At 45.6% G+C, this 18,911-nt stretch overlaps 1 protein-coding gene across 2 annotated transcripts in view; it reads right to left on the bottom strand.

Moving 5' to 3' along the window:
- Positions 1-4,394: 4,394 nt before the first annotated feature.
- Positions 4,395-18,911, bottom strand: part of PRKCB (protein kinase C beta) — a 312,542-nt gene continuing 298,025 nt past the window's right edge. The window contains exon 17 of one of the 2 annotated variants that reach the window (XM_059896365.1): positions 4,395-4,985. In XM_059896365.1, coding sequence (XP_059752348.1) covers positions 4,833-4,985 — 153 coding nt within the window. In that variant the 3' untranslated portion in view covers positions 4,395-4,832. Of the gene's footprint in view, positions 4,986-10,875; positions 11,089-18,911 lie in introns of those variants that run through there. The other variant, XM_059896364.1, reaches the window with a different exon arrangement.

Below are 18,911 nucleotides of genomic sequence, written 5' to 3'. Positions count from 1 at the left end.
GTACCTGGACTCCCAACCCACAGAAATTGTGAGCTAATATGTCTTGTTTTAAGCTGCTAAATTTTGGGGTAACTTGTTAACAGCGATAGATAAGTAATATAACTCACACGATATCTAGGAATTCTCCATGCAATCTAACCTACCCTGGGGTTAGGATCCCACAATGGGATATAAAGTCAAATCTTCAAATACTGATCAACTTTTCATTTACTAGGCACTGTCCTCTATGCATTTATTTCCTTCTTGCACCTCGTGAGGAAGAGTGACTGGTTGAAAACAGAATTGAATGTTCTTGCATCTTTTGTTTAAACACCATTGTAATCTCAACCCTGACATCTGGCCTGATATCAGCAGTCCATATGCCAGGGAAACTAGCATTCTATGGGACAAAATCCATAGTGGAGGGAGTTCAGTCATTTGGGCAAGAAGTCTAAAGTGCAAACGTGTATTGTTTTGGAAAATCAGGATTCACTTTTGGAGCCACCATTGCTTGTCTAGGAAGTGATGAGCAGCAGAATTCCATGTAGGTCAAAGCAGTTCCACATCAAAATCAGGAAAGATACAGGACCTCAGCTATTTGGCTTTCGGGCTTTTAGAACCAGATATTGATAGGTGGTACTGGATTGGGTGTCCCAGATTTGGTTATTATTTATCTTGCTTTTCATTCCTCCCTGGCTTCTCCAGCATCTCAGCTTGTATGTGCGGTGAGAAAAAGAACCATGGCAGGAGTAACAGGTGAGGATTTCAGAACTTTGTCTTCATTGGTTTGAAGAACGTATAGCACCAGCTCTCAAGTTGACTCTTGTTATCCCACTGGCAAGCCTGAACTTTAGCACCGTATCTTTGTATGTTGAGATTGAAGAGACAAGTAGGGTGACTGACTTCTGGTGATCTATGAGGCCTGACCATGGGGCAGCCCAGGATGTTCCTGGAAGTTTCTTTCCCATCTGTCTTATTTCTTTGATGTCCCCTAAGTTCACGAATGGTGCCCTTGTTGGACTCCGTGGTAGATATAAAGTTGGTCCCACATTTTTCCATCCCTCTGTCCATTTGCCTTTGCAATGTGTTTTTACAGTGCCTCCCATCCAAAAGTAGAGTCCGTTTCTCCACCCCTTGAATTTCTCTTATGGGAATGCAGCAACCATGACATAAGCTGAGGTTTGAAAAGCGCTCATGCACTGGGGTTTGCTTCCCATTGCTGCTCTTTGTAGTCCTCAAAACCACCACACGGGGCTTCCCTGGTGGTGCAGTGGTTGAGAATCTGCCTGCCAATGCAGGGGACACGGGTTCGAGCCCTGGTCTGGGAAGATCCCACATGCAGCGGAGCAACTAGGCCCGTGAGCCACAATTGCTGAGCCTGCGCGTCTGGAGCCTGTGCTCCGCAACAAGAGAGGCCGCGACAGTGAGAGGCCTGCGCACCGCCATGAAGAGTGGCCCCCGCTCGCCGCAACTAGAGAAAGCCCTCGCACAGAAACGAAGACCCAACACAGCCATAAATAAATAAATAAATAAATAAATAAATAAATAAATAAATAAATAACCACCACACGAGGAAGCCTATGTTCTAGCCTGCTGGAATGTAATAGAGCACATGGAGTAAAACCACACCATCCCAGCTGAGCCTTCCCTAGACCAGTCAGTCTTGCAAACTCTGTACATGTGAATGAGGCCAACCTAGACCATCCAGTCACCAGCTACCCTTCCAGGTGACTGAAAATACACAGGCAGGTCCATCAGAGATAAGCTGGGATGGCCAAACCAGAAAAACCATTGTGAGTTAAATAAATGGTTGTTTTTAAAAGACGCTAAGTTTTGAAGTGCCTCGTTACTCAATATTAAATAATTGATGTAGACGTATGCATATGTTTCTACCAACACATCTCCTTGGTGGATTTTGAGTCCCTGAAGGCAAAGGACTATAATTCCTCTGAACGTCAAATTCAGGCTCTTGCCTTTGGTGGTGAACTTGGCAATGAAACCATGGGGACTCTGTGGATCAAATGCAATGACAAGTGAGTCATTCCTTTAATTGCTTCTCAGTATTGACCTGTCTCTCAGCCTTAAGGAATCTTTGGGGTAACCCCAAATTCCCGTCTTCAGAGAACCCACCATTGTGGTTTGCTTCCTCAACATACATTCCCCTTGTTCCGAGAACAGCTTCCGATTTTTATTCAGAGCGTGGTCCCTTACCCAGTCTCAGTTAATGTGGTTTGGGTGGCACTGTACCCCTAGCTGCAGAGGTGCAGCTCCTGATGTATGTAGTAAGCAGTCTCCAAGATGACACCTAGAGGCCCCCACTTCCTGGAATTCTCACCTTGTATAATTCCCTCCTTTTGAGTATGGGATGGATTTACTGACTTGCTTCTAAAGAACAGAAAACAGTAATATGATGGGATGTCACTTCTGAGACTGGGTTACTACTGAGATTAGATGGCTTCCAGATTAGACACTCTCACTTGATTCATTTTCCCCCAGGGAAGCCGTGTCCAAAGACAGTTCTATGGAGATACCTATCTTGCTAGGAACTGAGGCTGCCAACACCATGTGATTAAACTTGAAGTGAATCTCATCTCCCCCTGTCGAGCCTTCATGTGTGACTGCAACCCTGGCCAACAGCCTGATTGCAGCCTTATGAGAGGCATTAAACCAATGAAGCCACACCACCCAGATTCCTACCCACAGACACTGAGAGGTAATAAATGTTTGCTGTTTCAAAGTTTCAGAATAATTTGTTACACAGCAGTAGATAACTAATACAACTTGGGTCTGGCCAAAGTGCCTCACCCACCATTCCTCTCCACCCCAGATACAGTGCTTGGTTCAGGGATGTACATGGGACCAGACTGAGCCAGTCAGAGGAAACTACAGGGCTCTTACAGGAGCTCCCACTCTATCTCACTGGACATGATTCCAGGAAGATAAGGGGCTGGGACTTTTGCAGTCTTCTTGTGCCTACGAGTGGAAAGTCCTGGATTGTCTTGTTGGTCTCTATATGCCCAGCACGCAGAACTATGCCTGGCTCAGAGCCGGTGTTCAATATTTATGAAACGAAACTGGTTTATATCCAGCAGAGGGAGAAAATATGTGGGGCTGGCATGAAAAAGGGAGGAATCAGAAGTAACAATAGCAAACTCTTCTCTAATATCATCTTAAATGGAACATGCCATCACACCTCTAAAGAAATCCACGTATTTTTGCTTTCTAAATTTGATGCATTGAATACACAGTTTCTTCTTTTAAGTTGGCTTTACCCAATTTTAACTGGCAGAGTTTCTAAAATTCTGCAGAGTACACTAGGATCAGTGGCTTCACTGTATCTGCCCAATGCCCATTTCCTGGGGGTCTTCCAAGGAGGGAGGAGATGAATAAATTCTGTGGAGTCATGATGTACTTGGTGTGACAGAATTGCTCTTTTCTGCTACCCTATGGCATTAGCAGCTACAAAGCCATGTGTTACCGATTGGACTACTACATCTTTCAAAAAGAAAAGAGAAGCATAATTTCATTCAGAGAAGAAGGTGTCAGGCTCACACCCATTGATTCAGTAACGTGACACTCTGATCTCAGAGAGAATGGGGCTCCTTATCATGCCAACAGCTTTTAGCAGTGATCTCCCTTATTTTCCCTTCCTCTTCTGACCTCCTTGGACAAGTATGGCTGTTGAGAAAAGGGCAAACCCCTGTTTGTTTTGTTTTGTCTGTTGCAGATACTAAGTTAGGAGAAAATAGTAAAAGGTAAGTAGTTTTACAAATATGAGTGATATCCTCATAGACCATGGAAGGGTTCTCCTTGTCCTGACTCCAGTCTCCTTGCTGACTTTTGTCATGGCAGCAATGAAATTATGTCCTGTACTTCGTGCTTGAGGATTTAATACACACAAACTACTCAACTGGATGACTGAGCAGATACCCTGATTACGGGCACAGGAAAATATGAGGGTCATTAAGCCTGTGACTTGCAAATGGCAGAAGTCTCAACCTCAAATGGCTAGAGCATCCAGAGAAGTGGATGAGAGCATAGTACAATAGGGGGTGGTGGAGACTGTGGCAAAATAAGAGGATGCACTGCTTTTAAAGGAGATAGCCATTTTTCAGTTCTGTTGAATTATTTCCACATGGAAATGTAGGCCCACTGCTGCCAGTCTTCTGATTTTTTTTCAAGTGAATCTGAAAGTCTAGAAATTTACATAAAAATTCCATTTTTTAACGTTGACAATGATTTCAATTAAATGAAATTCTGTGCAAGTGAAACGAAGTTCATCTACGCATCAGCCTATGTCTCTCCAGTTTGTAACCTCTGTGCCAGACTCTATTTAAAAGCAGACATGTAAACGAGAGTTTGCATATATTAACTCAGTTTAATCATATCAATTCTTAAACAAAAAATTTCCTCCAAGAGACAATAGTTCACAGTAACTGCAAAGCTTACTCACAATTTAAAAATACCAGTCATGCTTAGCATTCAAGGGGATATTATAGAATAACTGTAAAAACTTTTACCAGGAACATTAGCTTCTGACTTTAAAAATTACAAATGCTGAAGCATTTTGGTATCAGACACAGTAGTTCTGATATCGTCTGTTCATTTGATGAGTTTCTGGAAGTTTGGAAAATTGTACCTCTATAATGGGATAAAGCGCTTACTCTAAACTAAACATTTTCAGATGTAGAAAACAAACTAGCAAGCTACACATACAAAGAAAAGCCCTCTAGGACAAGCTCTCCATGTGTGGAATGCCAGCATATGCACCATGAATCCTGGAAGACTAGAATAGATACATACACCTGCCCTGAAGTCTTATACTCCAGGCTTACAATGGAGTTTGCATTCACCTACACATTAATGACAAACTCTGGGTTAGTATAGGAGAAGCCAGCAAATTCATTTTGGTCCAAGTTCATGATGAAGAGTTTATCAGTAGGCGTGAGTTCCACAGGCTGTCTGGTGAACTCTTTGTCGAAATTGGAGGCGTCTCGCTTGTCTCTCTGCCAAATGGAAAGCAAACACATTAACACAGCATAAGAAGAAGGAAACGTGACCAAGACGTGCCAGTTATTGGGAAGCTGATGACGTCTCATGGGCAGAGTCGGGAGGAGCCCTGTGCTGACAGGGTTTAGCAGCTGCATTGCAATACTATCCCCTAGCTTTCATTTCACATTGTATGTTGGCTTCAGGAGAGAAAACTTGGTGGAAATTTTCTAAGAAAGGAAATGAGACCTTGACTTTCTTTAAGGATTGCCAGAAAGTGAGGTGTGTGTGTGTGTTTTGTTTTCCTTGGCTTTGAGATGAATTGAGTTGGAAACTACCTCTGACCAGGTATGATGTCATAGAATTAGTCATGCAGTAGAGAGTCCAGGAGGAAACGATCCAAGAGCGCCCCCTGTGGCTACGCCCCCTGTGGCTAGGAGGCTTCTTTCTTTAAAGAGGAGCAGAGCCACACGACCACTCAGCTCCCCAGAAGGCAGAGTGGCAAAATGGGGACATCAGATCACTGCTCAATGAAAGGAACAGATCACTATCCACCCCACATTCCCTGGTGCAATCCAGGCTTTGAAGGGATGCTCAGAAATCCACCCACAGACTAGAATTTGGGTCTTCAACAGCCAGAGTTTCTTCCAAGGATGTTTACAGCAATGTATCTAGTCAACAAACTCCTAGTCTGGAAGGGCAGCTTTAAAACATTCTATTCTCCTAGTTAGTCTGGCATTTTCTTTTTTTTGGGGGGGGGGGGTGGGCATCAATCCCAGTTTACTAACTGCAGTTTGGGGCAAGTTTCACCAGGGAATGTCAGAGCGTGGGCTCATAACAAGATCTCACATCTGGATGATGCTCTCACCTCTTCAGGGTCCTTATCAGCCTATGATCTTCCCATCCTTAGCCCCCACCTAGGGGCAAGTAGAGGTCCTCGCCCCTGGTGCTTTGACATACGAGAAAACTGAAGCACAGGAAAGTAAAGTGACTTGCCCAAGATTGCACAGTGGGGTAGTGATTTTTCCCAACCACATCGCTCCTAATTATGCTTCATCTCAGCCTCTCTGACTGGGGGGAAAGCTTGATGGCTGGTTTATTGCAGGACAACCAAGGATAACATATGGGTTTCACAGGTACCGGGCAGGTTACCTGGCTGAAGCCAGAGTGGTGTCAGATTGTAGAGGGGAGGGTCAGTGAGGATTGACTGATTTGCTAGAATTTGGTCAATGGCCATCCATGCTTTAGGTTTAACCCCTAAAGGGTACTGACTGACAAGGATTTCTCATTACTGGATTCATTTCCCTTTGCAAAATACTTCTCGCAAGAATGCCTTCTTTTTGGCTGCTCCCCTGAGACAGGTAAAATGTCCCTAAGAAGTGCCCCAATTACTCTTCTGGTGTATGTGTAGGGGTGTAGGGGTGAGGGGGACATGAAGAATGCACTTCAGTAAGTGTGGCCAGAGGGGAGTGGGCTGAGATGCCGGTGGAGCTGTTTTCTGGACAGTGGACCGTCTCTTACCACCCCCCACCTATTCTGCTTTGTCCTGTCCTGCCTGCTGTCAGCCTGTCCTGTGTTGTCCCAGGCACTGAATGTGTTATTTGCTGGGTTCAGAGAAAAGCTTGAATTCCACACCACCTTTTCCTTTAATATTGCCTGTGCATCCCTCTCTGGACCCCACAAGTCATACTTTAGCATCTTTTTAATTGTCTTCATTGCAATTGCTGCTGTCAGGAACTGTCATGATTACTTATTGCCTCTTTCCAGGAGGGCAAGGTCTTTGTTTGTACGTTTCCAGTGCCAAGACTTGGCACATGGCAGGCCTTCCACAATTATTTGTTGAATGAATGAGTCAATGAATGAAGACTTTATGAAAGATGAGCCTCTTTGCTTTCTCCAACTTACAGTTGCCCCCAGGGCTAGAGATCATACTCTACAGCAAAACAATGGAATTTGTTCCTATTGGTCCTACGGGTCTCTCACACGGGCCCCTGTCCATTGTGAGCCCCAATATGGACAGAACTGTGTTAAGTCCCTTCAAGATCTGAGAGCTCCAGGGCTGGGTGTGGGCCCTGGGTATATCTGGGGCTAGAAGCAGGCAGTTGCCTCCTTTCAGGTTCCCCGCCGTGGCCCTCCCTGCCTGTGGGCATCCAGAAGAGGTTCCCTTCCCACCAGCCCCAATATTGAAGGCCCTTCCCCATGTGTTGTTCTGGTGATGACTCATGCTTCCATCGTTCACATGGTCTAAATAGGACTGGCCATTATGGGCAGATCTTCATAGAAAATACCCCTGAATTTTACCCTAGCAGTTGGGAAAGAATGGGCCTCTCTGTTGGGACAATTCCTTTCTGGGTTGATAGTATCTGAAGCCACATGAGAATAGTTTCACTCCTCCAAGGAGGGTTACTGATTCCACTGGCCTCCTATTAATTCCCCAGGAAGGTCACTGTGACCATGGCCCTGTGCTTTCTTAGAAGAGAAGCTGGTTAGTGAGAAGTCCAAGAAATGAAAAGAGGGATTCTAAGATCCTGGTAGACAACGACCCATGGCTGCCCTGGACTGTGTTTCGGTTCCTTTGGATTATCTTATTTAGTTTCTTTTTAAAAACTTCTCCTCTAATTTAAGTTCTTTTGGAAAATATCAGCCTGTCTCATCTAGAAGAACCAGGTGGTGTTGAGCCAGGGGCAGTGTCTCCCTGAGGGCCAGAAAAGGTAATGCCTGCAGGAATCTGAGTGATGAACCCCAAAGGTGAGACTCAGGACTCGGAACCGAGCTCTGAAACCAGTTCCCTCTCTCCATACAAGCATCTCCATACAGGTATCTCTGCTCACATCTTGGTGATTCTGTGAGCTGTTCAAGTATGGAGACTGTGCCTTCGGCCTTCTGGAAGGAAACTCACCCCAGGTACCCTCTTGCCTCTCTTTCCCCACCATTGCACTATATGATTGTCCCACAAATCTGGGTCAAGAGGGCACTGCTGCGTCTCCTCCTTTAGCCTCAAATGTGATCTCCAGAGAGAAAGCAGAGCCCCACAGACTTTTGATGACTTCTTCTTTCTTAAAAGAAGCCTTCCCTGATTAACCCAGAGACTAGTTATCTCTAGATTACATCATGATTTTAATTACTTGTTTAATGACTGCCTTCTTGGATTGCATCTTCATGGTTCCCCACCATGCTCCTGGCACCCAGAATAGAGCCTGGCACAGAGCCGGTGCTCAATAAATGCTGGTTGGGTGAACGAATGGAGGGTGGAATACATGAAGGATCGCAAAAATAAATTCAAAATCTTCCTTCTTGGATACCTTTGCAAAGTATTCCCCTGGGATTATACATGTTGAAAGCTCTGTTTCTCAGTCTCCTCTGCACTTGAAATGTTGATAGAAAAGGCAACTGCGGGAATTCTGACTAATGATCCCTATCTTTCACAGAAGGCTTCCCTGACCAACCCTCAGCTCGGTGTGTTAGGGGAACAGAGACTTTGGCTCGAGTACCTATTTCTGCAAACTATTAAACTTTTGAAAAATAATGGCAGCAATTTGGAAAATGTAGAGTGCAGTGTGTGTGTGTGTGTGTGTGTGTGTGTGTGTTTGTGTATACACACATACACAGAGTATATTCTTTCTATTTATCTCTATCTACCTAGTTCTACCTATCCATCCATCCATCCTACATTGTTCTCTAAAGTTGTCTGTAATCTTTTATTGATGGGCCAATGTTTCTCCATCGTTTTTAATCTTCCTGAGAGCATATCCAAGGAAAGGCCTGGTGACCCAACAGCCAGGTGAAGGACCTCAAATAAATTGTCTGTTGGTGGGCACAGCTCAGAGATGGTAGTCACAGAGCAGAAAGAGGCCTGCACCGAGAAGCAGGAAACTGGGTTTACAGCCCAGCTGGCTGACATTGGGCAAGTCACTTCCTCCCTCCAGATGCTGGTTTCCCAACAATAAAATGAGGAGATTCTGCCCCGATTTCCCTCCTTCTCTCGCCACCTGAGCTTGTCAGCCAGGACTTCATGTATGCTTTCCCTGACGTCTAGATTGCTACCACCACGGCGGCAGCAGGGCTGGTCCCAAAGCCCGCAGCAGGGAGAGAGAGCGGGCAGAAAGCAGTGAACAGCAGGGGGCTTTGCCGAAGTGGAGATCAAATCATGGTTTTTTAAAAGATGAGAAGTCTCACTTCAGGGACATTTGTCAAGTTTTTAAAGTTCCCTTGATGGTCTCTTAGAAGCCCTGGCACTTCCAGAAATCACTGGCCTTGTGACAAGAGTTGTCTTTAGGGCTGCCTGAGGACAGCAGGGGACAGGAGGCAGGGATGGAGGACCACCTGCTGTCCTCGTCTGCTTAGACAGAAATGGGATTTCTTCCACCCAAGCGGTTTCCTTGGGCTTCTGGGGGCTCATAAAGCTACTTGCTAGAAAGGTTGAGTGTGAGCTGGGAAGAGTAGCAATTTTGATAAGAAAATCAAGAGCCCCAGCCCGGCTCCTAGCTGGACCCTAAACTTGCCTCTGGTGGGAATGTGGGCCTTGAGCTCTGATATTGCTGGAGGCCCCCCTCGCCAGCTCACCCCACCCCATCACAGGCCCCCAGGAGTCCCTGAATGGTCCACAGTCCCAGCCTCTCTGACCGGCTAAACACTGGGGCCAAGATTTTCTGGGTTTAGTTTTTTTCTGTCGTGAAGCCTCAGGAGGCCCCATTTTGTAGTTTGGTTCCATGTTTTTCAAAGAGAGCCATTTTCCTTGAAATAGTATTTCTTCTTTCTTGCTTTCTTTTTTTTTTTTTTTATTGTATCTCGATGCTAGAAGAAAAATGGCACATAACAGACATCCAGATACGAACATTTCCGCAAACATCTTGCAAAACAACATCAAAGTGAGGAATACGACTGTCTATGCTTTCAAGAAATGGTCTTTCTCAGAGCACTTAATTAGCTTTCCGAAGCCAACAACAAACCTAGACAAATCCCATCCACGCAGGCACGGGTCTGCCAGGCTCCAGGGCCGTCTTCTTGGTAAATCAAAGCAGGTCATTGTGGTTAATAACATTTGGACACGTATTTCAAAGCATGTGTAACAAGAGTAATTTTTTTTTTTTTTTTTTGCATTTGAACAACAACAGAAATAAAACCCCAAAGCAAATAAACTTTGAAATGTAATGTAAAACCATGGCCCTTCAGGACCTTGCTAAAGTGACCATGTCTTTTCAGGGAGTGGGTCCAAATGCCCTTTTCAAGTAGTTTGGGGATGAAGGTGATTGGGGACACAGGGAATCAGAGCTTACAGCGCTGAGGTAGCGCCCAAGCTGGTTGGCTTATGACTCCTTGAGGTGCCCTTAGATTGAAACTGTCTCAAAGCACACTCTTGGAGTTTTAAAAGGGCTTAGATAATCTTCTGAACTTTGAGTTTTAAAAAATAACAAATAAAATTTTATTTTTAGCATGTTCTGTTCAAAGCTCTCAGTACCTCCAAACCAGGCAGAATGGAGGAAACTCCCTCTAAGTCAAAGCAACCACCTACTTGGATACAAGCCAAGCTCCAAGTCCAGAAGTGGAAGAATACTGCTAGCATCCGATTATCCACTTGTTTGGCAGGAAAAATCTAGATTGGATGGTTGGGATTGGAAAATGTGTGAAAATGGCAGCGCAGGAAAAAAAGGGAAGAAAGCAGGCATGTTCTGTCCCCACTGGACCTACTTCACTGACATGCTGGGGAAAATAAGTGCTAAAAGGACTTTGATAATGTGCTAATTATGCAGCCACATTTTCAACATGCCATCTGCATAATCCCATCTCACAGAGATGCTCCAAACTACCTGAGGACATTTGGGTCCTGAAACATGGTCACTCTAGTTTCATCAGCAAATAAAACATGGATGCAACTTTGCAATTAAAAAAAAAAAAAAATGTCACCACAATAGCCGTTGAGCTTGAACGACAGAAATGCAGGACGGAAATCTACACATCTACTTAGCTCTTGACTTCAGGTTTTAAAAATTCAGAGTTAACAAAGGAAAATCCTTCGAATTCTGATTGGTCAATATTCCTGATGACTTCCTGGTCAGGAGGTGTTAGGACTGGTGGATGGCGGGTGAAAAATCGGTCGAAGTTTTCAGCATTTCGCCCACACTATGAGAGGGGAAGAGAAGAATTTGTGGTGGGTGGGAAAAAAAAAAAAAACCAACCAAAACAAAACAGAACGAAATAAAACTGGGTGAGGTTTTCTCCAAACCCTTCCCTTTCACTACCTCAGAGAGGTTGTTTTGATGATCAGAAATGAGAGCAACATAAAATGCAAAATTTTCACGACCGTTGATTGGCACATGACGTTGGGCTCCCGACCTTCAGTTCCTGTAGCTCGTGAGCTGCCTCTGGTATCCTTCTGGGCAGTCAGGAGCTGGATGGCAAAGGCATGGGATGGTGGGGCTGGTGGCATGTGGCATGTTCTCCCGACCCCACCCCAAGGAGTCAGCCAAGTTCATTTTGAAGGAGATGTGATTAAGGTGCCTGAGATATTTCTTGGGCAGAAGATGCAAAGTAATGACACATTTATACATCACCTTAGAGATCCCAATACTAAGCAGCAGGTCCCTCAAAGCACTGTCCTCTGGCTCTCAGTCATCTCTGGAGATGTTTTCCAGCTCCACAGATACAGGAGTTTGTTACAAACTCCAGTCAATGGAGAAAGAGCTCAAGACCTGGGTTTGGTGCCTGCAATGGCTGGGCAACCACCAGGCGAGATAAGTCACCGACCCTTAATTACAAGGTGCCAGGAGGTAAACTCAGCCATTCTCCCTCCAGGTGCAAACAAAGGGTGTGGGATGAAACCCAACCCAATGCTTTGGTGAGGCAATCCAGCTCTAGAGGGAAAACCATCGCCATTTCTCACTCATCCTGCTGTCCTTCTCTATGAAAAGGTCCTGGTCTGAGGCAGAGTGATAACGTATGTGTGTGTATGTACATGTGTACACTCATGTGTGAGTGCATGAACATGCACACGCCAGTTCTCATCTAACGAGAAGGGATGAGTCAGTAAATCTGGCCTTCTTTATTCTTCACCAGCAAACCCATTTACATGAAATCTCTGTTTCAGCATCTAAAGGAGGCAACCACAGCCTAATAGCATAGTAGCAGCAGTAGTAATAATAATAATTATGACAGTTAATATTTATTATGCATTTGCTATGTTCTGGGCACCCTGGAATGCTCTTTCCTTGTATTATCTTATTTCATCCTCCCAATGATCCTATGAAGTGGGTATTATTGTCATCCCTATTGTACAGATGAGGAGACTGAGGCCAAGGAGGTGATGTAATTTGTTCAGGGTCCCGCTGCTAATGAACAGGAGAGCTGCCGCGTGAGCCAGGTCTGTCTGATGTCAGAGCCCAAGCTCCCAGCGCCATGTTGCAAGAATGGGCTGGTGACTGACCGCATGGAGTGGGGTAGGGGTTGGGGGCAGGGGGGAGAAGCCAAGGATGGGGATCATGAGGTCTCTGGTTTGAATGACAGAGAACATGCTTATATCAGTCACCAAGACAAAGAATGCGGGAGAATTCAGAAAGATGACTATTTCCGTTTTGGACATGATGACTTTGAGGGGCCACTGAGATTCTCGGGGATGATCTGAGGGAGTCAGAAGTATGGGTTCTGGAGCTCAGGAGAGAGGTCTTGAAAAAGTTTTTTTAAAGGACAGACTATGGAGGGTAGAAAAAAAGATAATAACAATAGTAATTAAAACCACTGAGCACTTTCTAGACAACTGACATTTGCTAAGTGTGTTGCATACATTAGCTTTTTAATTCACATAACCACCCTGTGAGGTAGGTATTCGATTGTCATTTGCCAAAGGGAATATTGCCCCTAACACTTAAAGCGGTAAGAAGAGAATCAGGAGAGAGCTGCAGCAGACAAGCTGAGGATGGAGAGGAATCCAAGGAGAGGGCATTGTTACAGCTGAAATATCTCCAAGAGGTCAACCAGGAAAGTTATTGAAAGTGGGCCATGGCATTTGGTAATTGGGAGGAGACTGATGAGAAAATGCAGGGCTGCTGCTGAACTTCAGTCCTTGGAAGAGGGAAGATAAGTTGAAAAGCCAAGCAGTACAAGCTCCTCTTTCAAGCTTACGATCAAGGGAAGCAGAGGTACTGGATATGTGTGCAGGAGACCGAGTTCTCAGAGGGCCTCGGCTCCTGTTCCCTTCCCATTGGGATAGAAGGAAGCCCATGCACCTGCAGACATGGGTTCGAATCCTGCCATCACTGACCGCTAGTTGTGCAACTCCAGCCAAGTCCCTTCAAGTCTCAGTTTCCTTTCTTGTGCCCTGGGGACAATTCGGACTTATATTTAAGCAGCATCACTGGGGCTGTGTCCAAAATAGACCGATGGGTGGACAAGGGGAAAAGGTGGAAAAAGTGAGACCAGCCAGGAGGCTGTTGCATAATCCAGGCAAGAGATGATGGTGACCTGGAGGAAGATGACAGTGGGGGAGATGGGAAGATGCATTTGATTGGGGGGGTCTACTTTGAATTTAGAGTTGACATGATTTGCTGATGGATCGGACGTGGGGTATGAGAGGACTTGTGGTCTGAGTGACTTGGTGAGTGGGGGACACGAGGGGTAAAGCGTGTTTGTTGGAAGACATCGAGCGCTTGGTTTCATTCATGATAAATTGGAGAGTCCAGTGGAGGTGCCAAGGGTCAGGCGGGAGTCCCCTCGCTGCGGGGTGGGGACTGTAAAGGAACCAGTGCTAGACTGATGGCAGAGGCAGCGGGGAGGGTAGAAGATGGTTGCGATCATCCAGAGGAGAGAGATGGTGGATGGGGCTGTGGAAAAGAGGCTGGAGCAGAAGGGATAGAGCTGGAAAAAACAAAGAGGTATTTGTGGCAGGGATGCAGGAGTGGGATGGCGTGTTACGAGGCAGCCCGGCGGGTATTTCTGGGTGTTGGGACCTCAGCCAACCAGTGCAGGAGGCCTGTTAGCTGAGACACAGAGAGTCTTCAGGGGCCATTTTTCTTTAAAAACCATCCATTTCCTATCCACACCAGAAGGCTGCTGCCTTGCCGGGGCCTCCCCAGAGGCTGTGATGGGAGACAGAGGACCAGCTTCTGGCAGCTCCGCTGCCTCCTCTCCCATCACTTCCCCCACTGCCTGGAGAACAATGAAATCTTTAAGTGAGATAGCAGAGAGGAGATGCAGGAACAGGGGTTAACCAAGGGGGCACAATACAGCGGGAGCGTGATTTCCTTGCTAATAAGCAGCTTACAGAGGCTGGCAGATCACAGCCTCCCTAAGTGTTTCCATGTTTTTCAAATGGAGCTGTCACTGCCCATTAGCTTCAGGAGCACTCCCTAGATGGAGACGTCAGCCCTTGGGAGGCACGGCCCTGATCAGCTCTGCGCCTGCTGTGTCCTTGGAGAATGGGCAGCTCAGCGGCTGGGATCTAATTGCAAGCGCAGCGTGGACCACACCTGCTTCTCTGGCTGTCTTGGGTGGATGCTTCAGCCTCACTCCGTGGCGAGAAGAAAACCCAACCCCCTTGTCATCACTGGGGCTCCTGGAACAGGAATGGGGGCCAAAGCCAAGTAGGTTATTTAAAATCACAGGGAACCTCTTCCCGGGTTGGAGAGGGGAGTGAGGATTGTGACTTGTTCCCTTGCGCCCCCGAATTTAAGAGCCAAGACCGTTTGAAAAGCTTATCTGTGAGCCGTCACGTGTGAGCTCTTCTTTTCTTTTTCTTCTCTTCTTTCTAATTTCTGTTTCATTGTGTTAATAACACCTCCAAGTCTAGCTGTCTAATGTGGAGTTGGCTCGGTCACAGCAACCACAGGGATCTTTCAGAGACGCCAGCCTGGATATGTCATTCCCTGCTCTAGTCTGCGATGGCGCCCCACTGCCCAAAGCCACACTCCTCAGCATGGCTTACAGGCTGTTTAGGACTCGGCCCTGGTCACCTGGTCAACAGCCCCTTCGCTGCCCACGGTCCCGCAGCCCAACTCCTCCCACCCCCAGCACACCCGCCAGCTGTCCTGAAATTCTCCCAGTTCCTAGAACCCTCATGCACTCTCACCTCTGAGCCTTAGCACAGGCTGCCTCTTCTGCCAGGAACACTTGCCTCCCACCCTGTTCCCCATCACTGTCTACGTGTCCTCCTCTGTCTCCAGACACTTCCTCCAGGAGCTTTTCCTGGACTCCTGCTCTGTCTATACCCCTGGGTTTATCCCATCAAGATATAGGATGTTCATCAAAGAATTGTTAGAGGGAAAAAAAAATTTTTAAATCAACTCTCGGCCAATAGGGAAAAGAGTTAAATAAATAGTGATCCATCTATTTTATGTATTGCCATGCAAAATGCTTTTAAAAATTAAAGTAAGATGTAGAAGAATATTAAATAACAGTTATACATAATTAATGACAGTGTATACGATATGTTCCCATTCTATAAATTATAGACAAAAATGTGTATGTACTATCTGCAGGCATATTATATATGTGCTTCTAGAGATTGGGAGAGTTACAGATTGTTTGATTTTTCTATCTTTTACGTTTATTGTGTTTTTAAAAATTTAAATAATAGTCAAGTAGTATTATTTTTGTGTGTAATAAGGACAAAAACTACAAAAGCTATTTTAAATGAGGGAGCTATTACAGTGGAGGAAAGGGGGAAAATGGAAATAAAGGGAATGGGAATATTTAGCCAAATTGCCCAAATCTGCCTGGTGCTGTTTAATGTACTTCATCTTAGTTAAAAACCCTAAGATCTCCCAAATGGCTGCCCTAGTGTGTATTTGGGGATGATGACACAGGCTAATATTTAGGTTATCTAAATGGGCATCTTCTGCCCATCGGTGTGCTGGGCACCAAAAATATGATGACACACAAGACAGACCCTGTCCTTGCCATCACTGAGCTTATTATAGTCTAGCAGAGGAGACAGATGCACACACAGGCCATGGCATGGTGCCACTTGACAAGTGCTGTCATTGAGTACAGAGGTGAGGAATGTGAGAAGCGCCAGGGAGACTTTCCGAGGAGATGACATCTAAGCTGAGTGGGACCAGAAAGAAAGACACTGCTTCTTTGGAGGAGGGAAAGAAAGACCCCAGGGAAGAAATGGAGGTGAAAAGAGGTCAGGGACAGAGCAAGATGCTGGAGAAGAGGATAAGGGTCCACCCCATACTTGTCACTGCTTAATCACGTTTGATAACATGAGGCCAATGGCACAGGGGAGATTCCTGCCCAGCCTCCATCAAGACACCAGAGACTAGGTCACAACGAACCGAGACTAGGTCACAATGAAAAGATACCCAAGCGATATGGTCTGACTAAAAGACAAGGGAGTCTCTCTCTCTCTTTTTTTAATGTGCAAATTCAGTGAAATTCGGGATCCTTTTCACGCCTATGGTTCTCTGCAGCAGGAGAACGCAGGAGGGACCCACCCAGGGAGAAGCAGCCAGCCATGCCAGGCACACGCATTTGATCATTTTTAAAAGTTGTCTGTGGACCAAGGTGTTTCTCTGGAGCAGAGTCAGACAATATTCTGCATGGTCTGGACTTTGGCAAAGAAGGAAAGATGAAAGCCTCCTTTCCTAATAATGAAGGTCCCTTACAATCAGGAATATTTGATCTCTGTGTCTATTAAGGAGGAAGCTGGCAAGAGAGGGAGTCTTTTGTGCTTGATAGCAAGTTTCATTTTTAAGAAAATTTTCATTTAAAAACAACACGCGGGCTTCCCTGGTGGCGCAGTGCTTGAGAATCTGCCTGCTAAGGCAGGGGACGCGGGTTCGAGCCCTGGTCTGGGAAGATCCCACATGCCACGGAGCACCTAGGCCCGTGAGCCACAACTACTGAGCCTGCGCGTCTGGAGCCTGTGCTCCGCAACAAGAGAGGCCGCGATAGTGAGAGGCCCGCGCACCGCGATGAAGAGTGGCCCCCACTCGCCACAACTAGAGAAAGCCCTCGCACAGAAACGAAGACCCAAGACAGCCAAAAAAATAAATAAATAAAATAAAAAATAGTAAAAAAAAAAGAAAAAAAGTTATAAAAAAAAAAAAACAACACGCAATGTTTTGTTTTCTTCCAGATCTCAGGTTAAATGCTACCTCCTCAGAGCAGGCGAGGTGATCCTCTGGACACCTCCAAGTAAAGCAGATTCACCCTTTCTCCTCTTGTTAGTCTCTCCCAGAGCAATCTGTTCGTTTCTTCCACAGGAAGTAAAATAGGTGAATATCCCAATCTACAATTGCATGTTTATTTCTTTGCATATCTGTATTGTCTATATTCCCATCTAGACTGTAAGCTCTATGAGAGCTGAAGCCACATCTGATTTGCCCACCCCTGAATTTCCAGGTCCCAGTACAGAGTAGGCACTCAATGTTGTCAAAGGGATGAATAGTAGCATATATTAAGTGCTTATTATTAGCCAGATACTGTATAAGTGCTTTATAAGCATGATCTCATTTAATCCAACAGTTCTATGAAGTCTGCTATACAATGAGGAATAGATTTAGAGCTTAAGTAACTGGCTAGGATTTGATCCAAGATCTGACAACTGATCCATTTATGCAGAAGCAAATAACTTGTTCACAAGCACCAAGAAAAAGAAACAACAAAACCCTTTGTAATTCCACCACCTTTACTATGTTAACATTTTGGTCTGTGTCCTGGATGGCTGGATGAATTGACGGATGGATGTCTTTTACTCTAAAAAATGTAGACTCATCACTTTATTCTTTAGCCTGCTTTTAAAAACACTACGTGAAATATACTCTCAACTTTTCCCCATGTCAACAAAGTATCATATTGTTCTTATCTATTCTTCACCATTTATCCTAAACCTATGTTGCTGGCTTCAAATAAACTGCCCTCAAATACTAATTAAGCCTTTTACTTGCTTATGTTTTTATAGCTTTGATTCTCACAAGTTTGTAAGATAGGCAGGAAAAGGATTATCTCCACTTAACAGAAAATGTGAAAAGTTAACAATCTGGTCAGGGCCATACAAGGTAAAGGAGGAGAACCACGATTCAGAGCCTGCTTGGCTTGATTCCAAAGACCACGGGGCATCAGGGACATCTCACTGCCTTACAGACTGTATCCGATCACGTGGCATGGACTTAAAAGCTGACCTGGGTACCAATCTCAGCACCATCAATCCCCAGCCAGATAATTTGTAAGCAGGTTAGCTAAATTCCCTAAGCCAGGTTTTCTGTTATGTCAAATAGATCTATCTTGCAGGATGCGGTGAGGCTGATTTGACAAAATGCACATAAAATCTCTGACATGGTAGCTGGTAGCTGCTGTTGAGTGCTGACTTACCCAGTCCTGCCCAATGAGCTAATCTGATGGGCGTGGCTGTACCCTGGCAACTGAGGGATCCTACAGGCCCTGCCACACCCCACCCAACCTATCCTGGCGAGGTAGAAGGTAGATGGGCCCCTGGGCTGGACAGCTGGAGTTTGTCCAGCAGAGTAAACTGGAGCTTTGTTTTCCCTAGACATTCCAAGGACAAAGCTGGTGGCCGGGGCTGAGCTCTGCCAGAGTAAAGAGATAAGACAACCACATCTATCACCTCCCCAGCTGCCCAACTGCACATACACAGGAAGGCTTCTCGGGGGTCAAAAAAGGAGAGGATGCCACCCCGTAATAGGTGCTGTCAAACCTCCCACAGGCCTCTGCGCTGGAATCCATCTTGGCAAAAAACATGTGCACACATATTGGGGAGGGCCCTAGGACAGGTCAGGTGTGGAAAACAAGTGAGATAATTGGCCAAAGGTAAGCAAAGACCCGGAAGAACTGCCCTATATAAATGATTTAACCACCTCTTCACCGTACTTCTCCTCATTAGGGAGGACACCCACACCCTTTCTCTCAGGGTGTGTATTTCTGCCTTGCTTCTGTCTTAACTAAACAAGCTGTTTTTCTGTGTGCTCTCCCACGTGTTATGCTGTGTCTCT

Source organism: Balaenoptera ricei, chromosome 15, assembly GCF_028023285.1.
Source record: "Balaenoptera ricei isolate mBalRic1 chromosome 15, mBalRic1.hap2, whole genome shotgun sequence".
Classification (NCBI taxonomy): Eukaryota; Metazoa; Chordata; class Mammalia; order Artiodactyla; family Balaenopteridae; genus Balaenoptera; species Balaenoptera ricei.
Note: the sequence above shows the minus strand (reverse complement) of the source record. Positions and strands in the feature narration are given on the sequence as shown.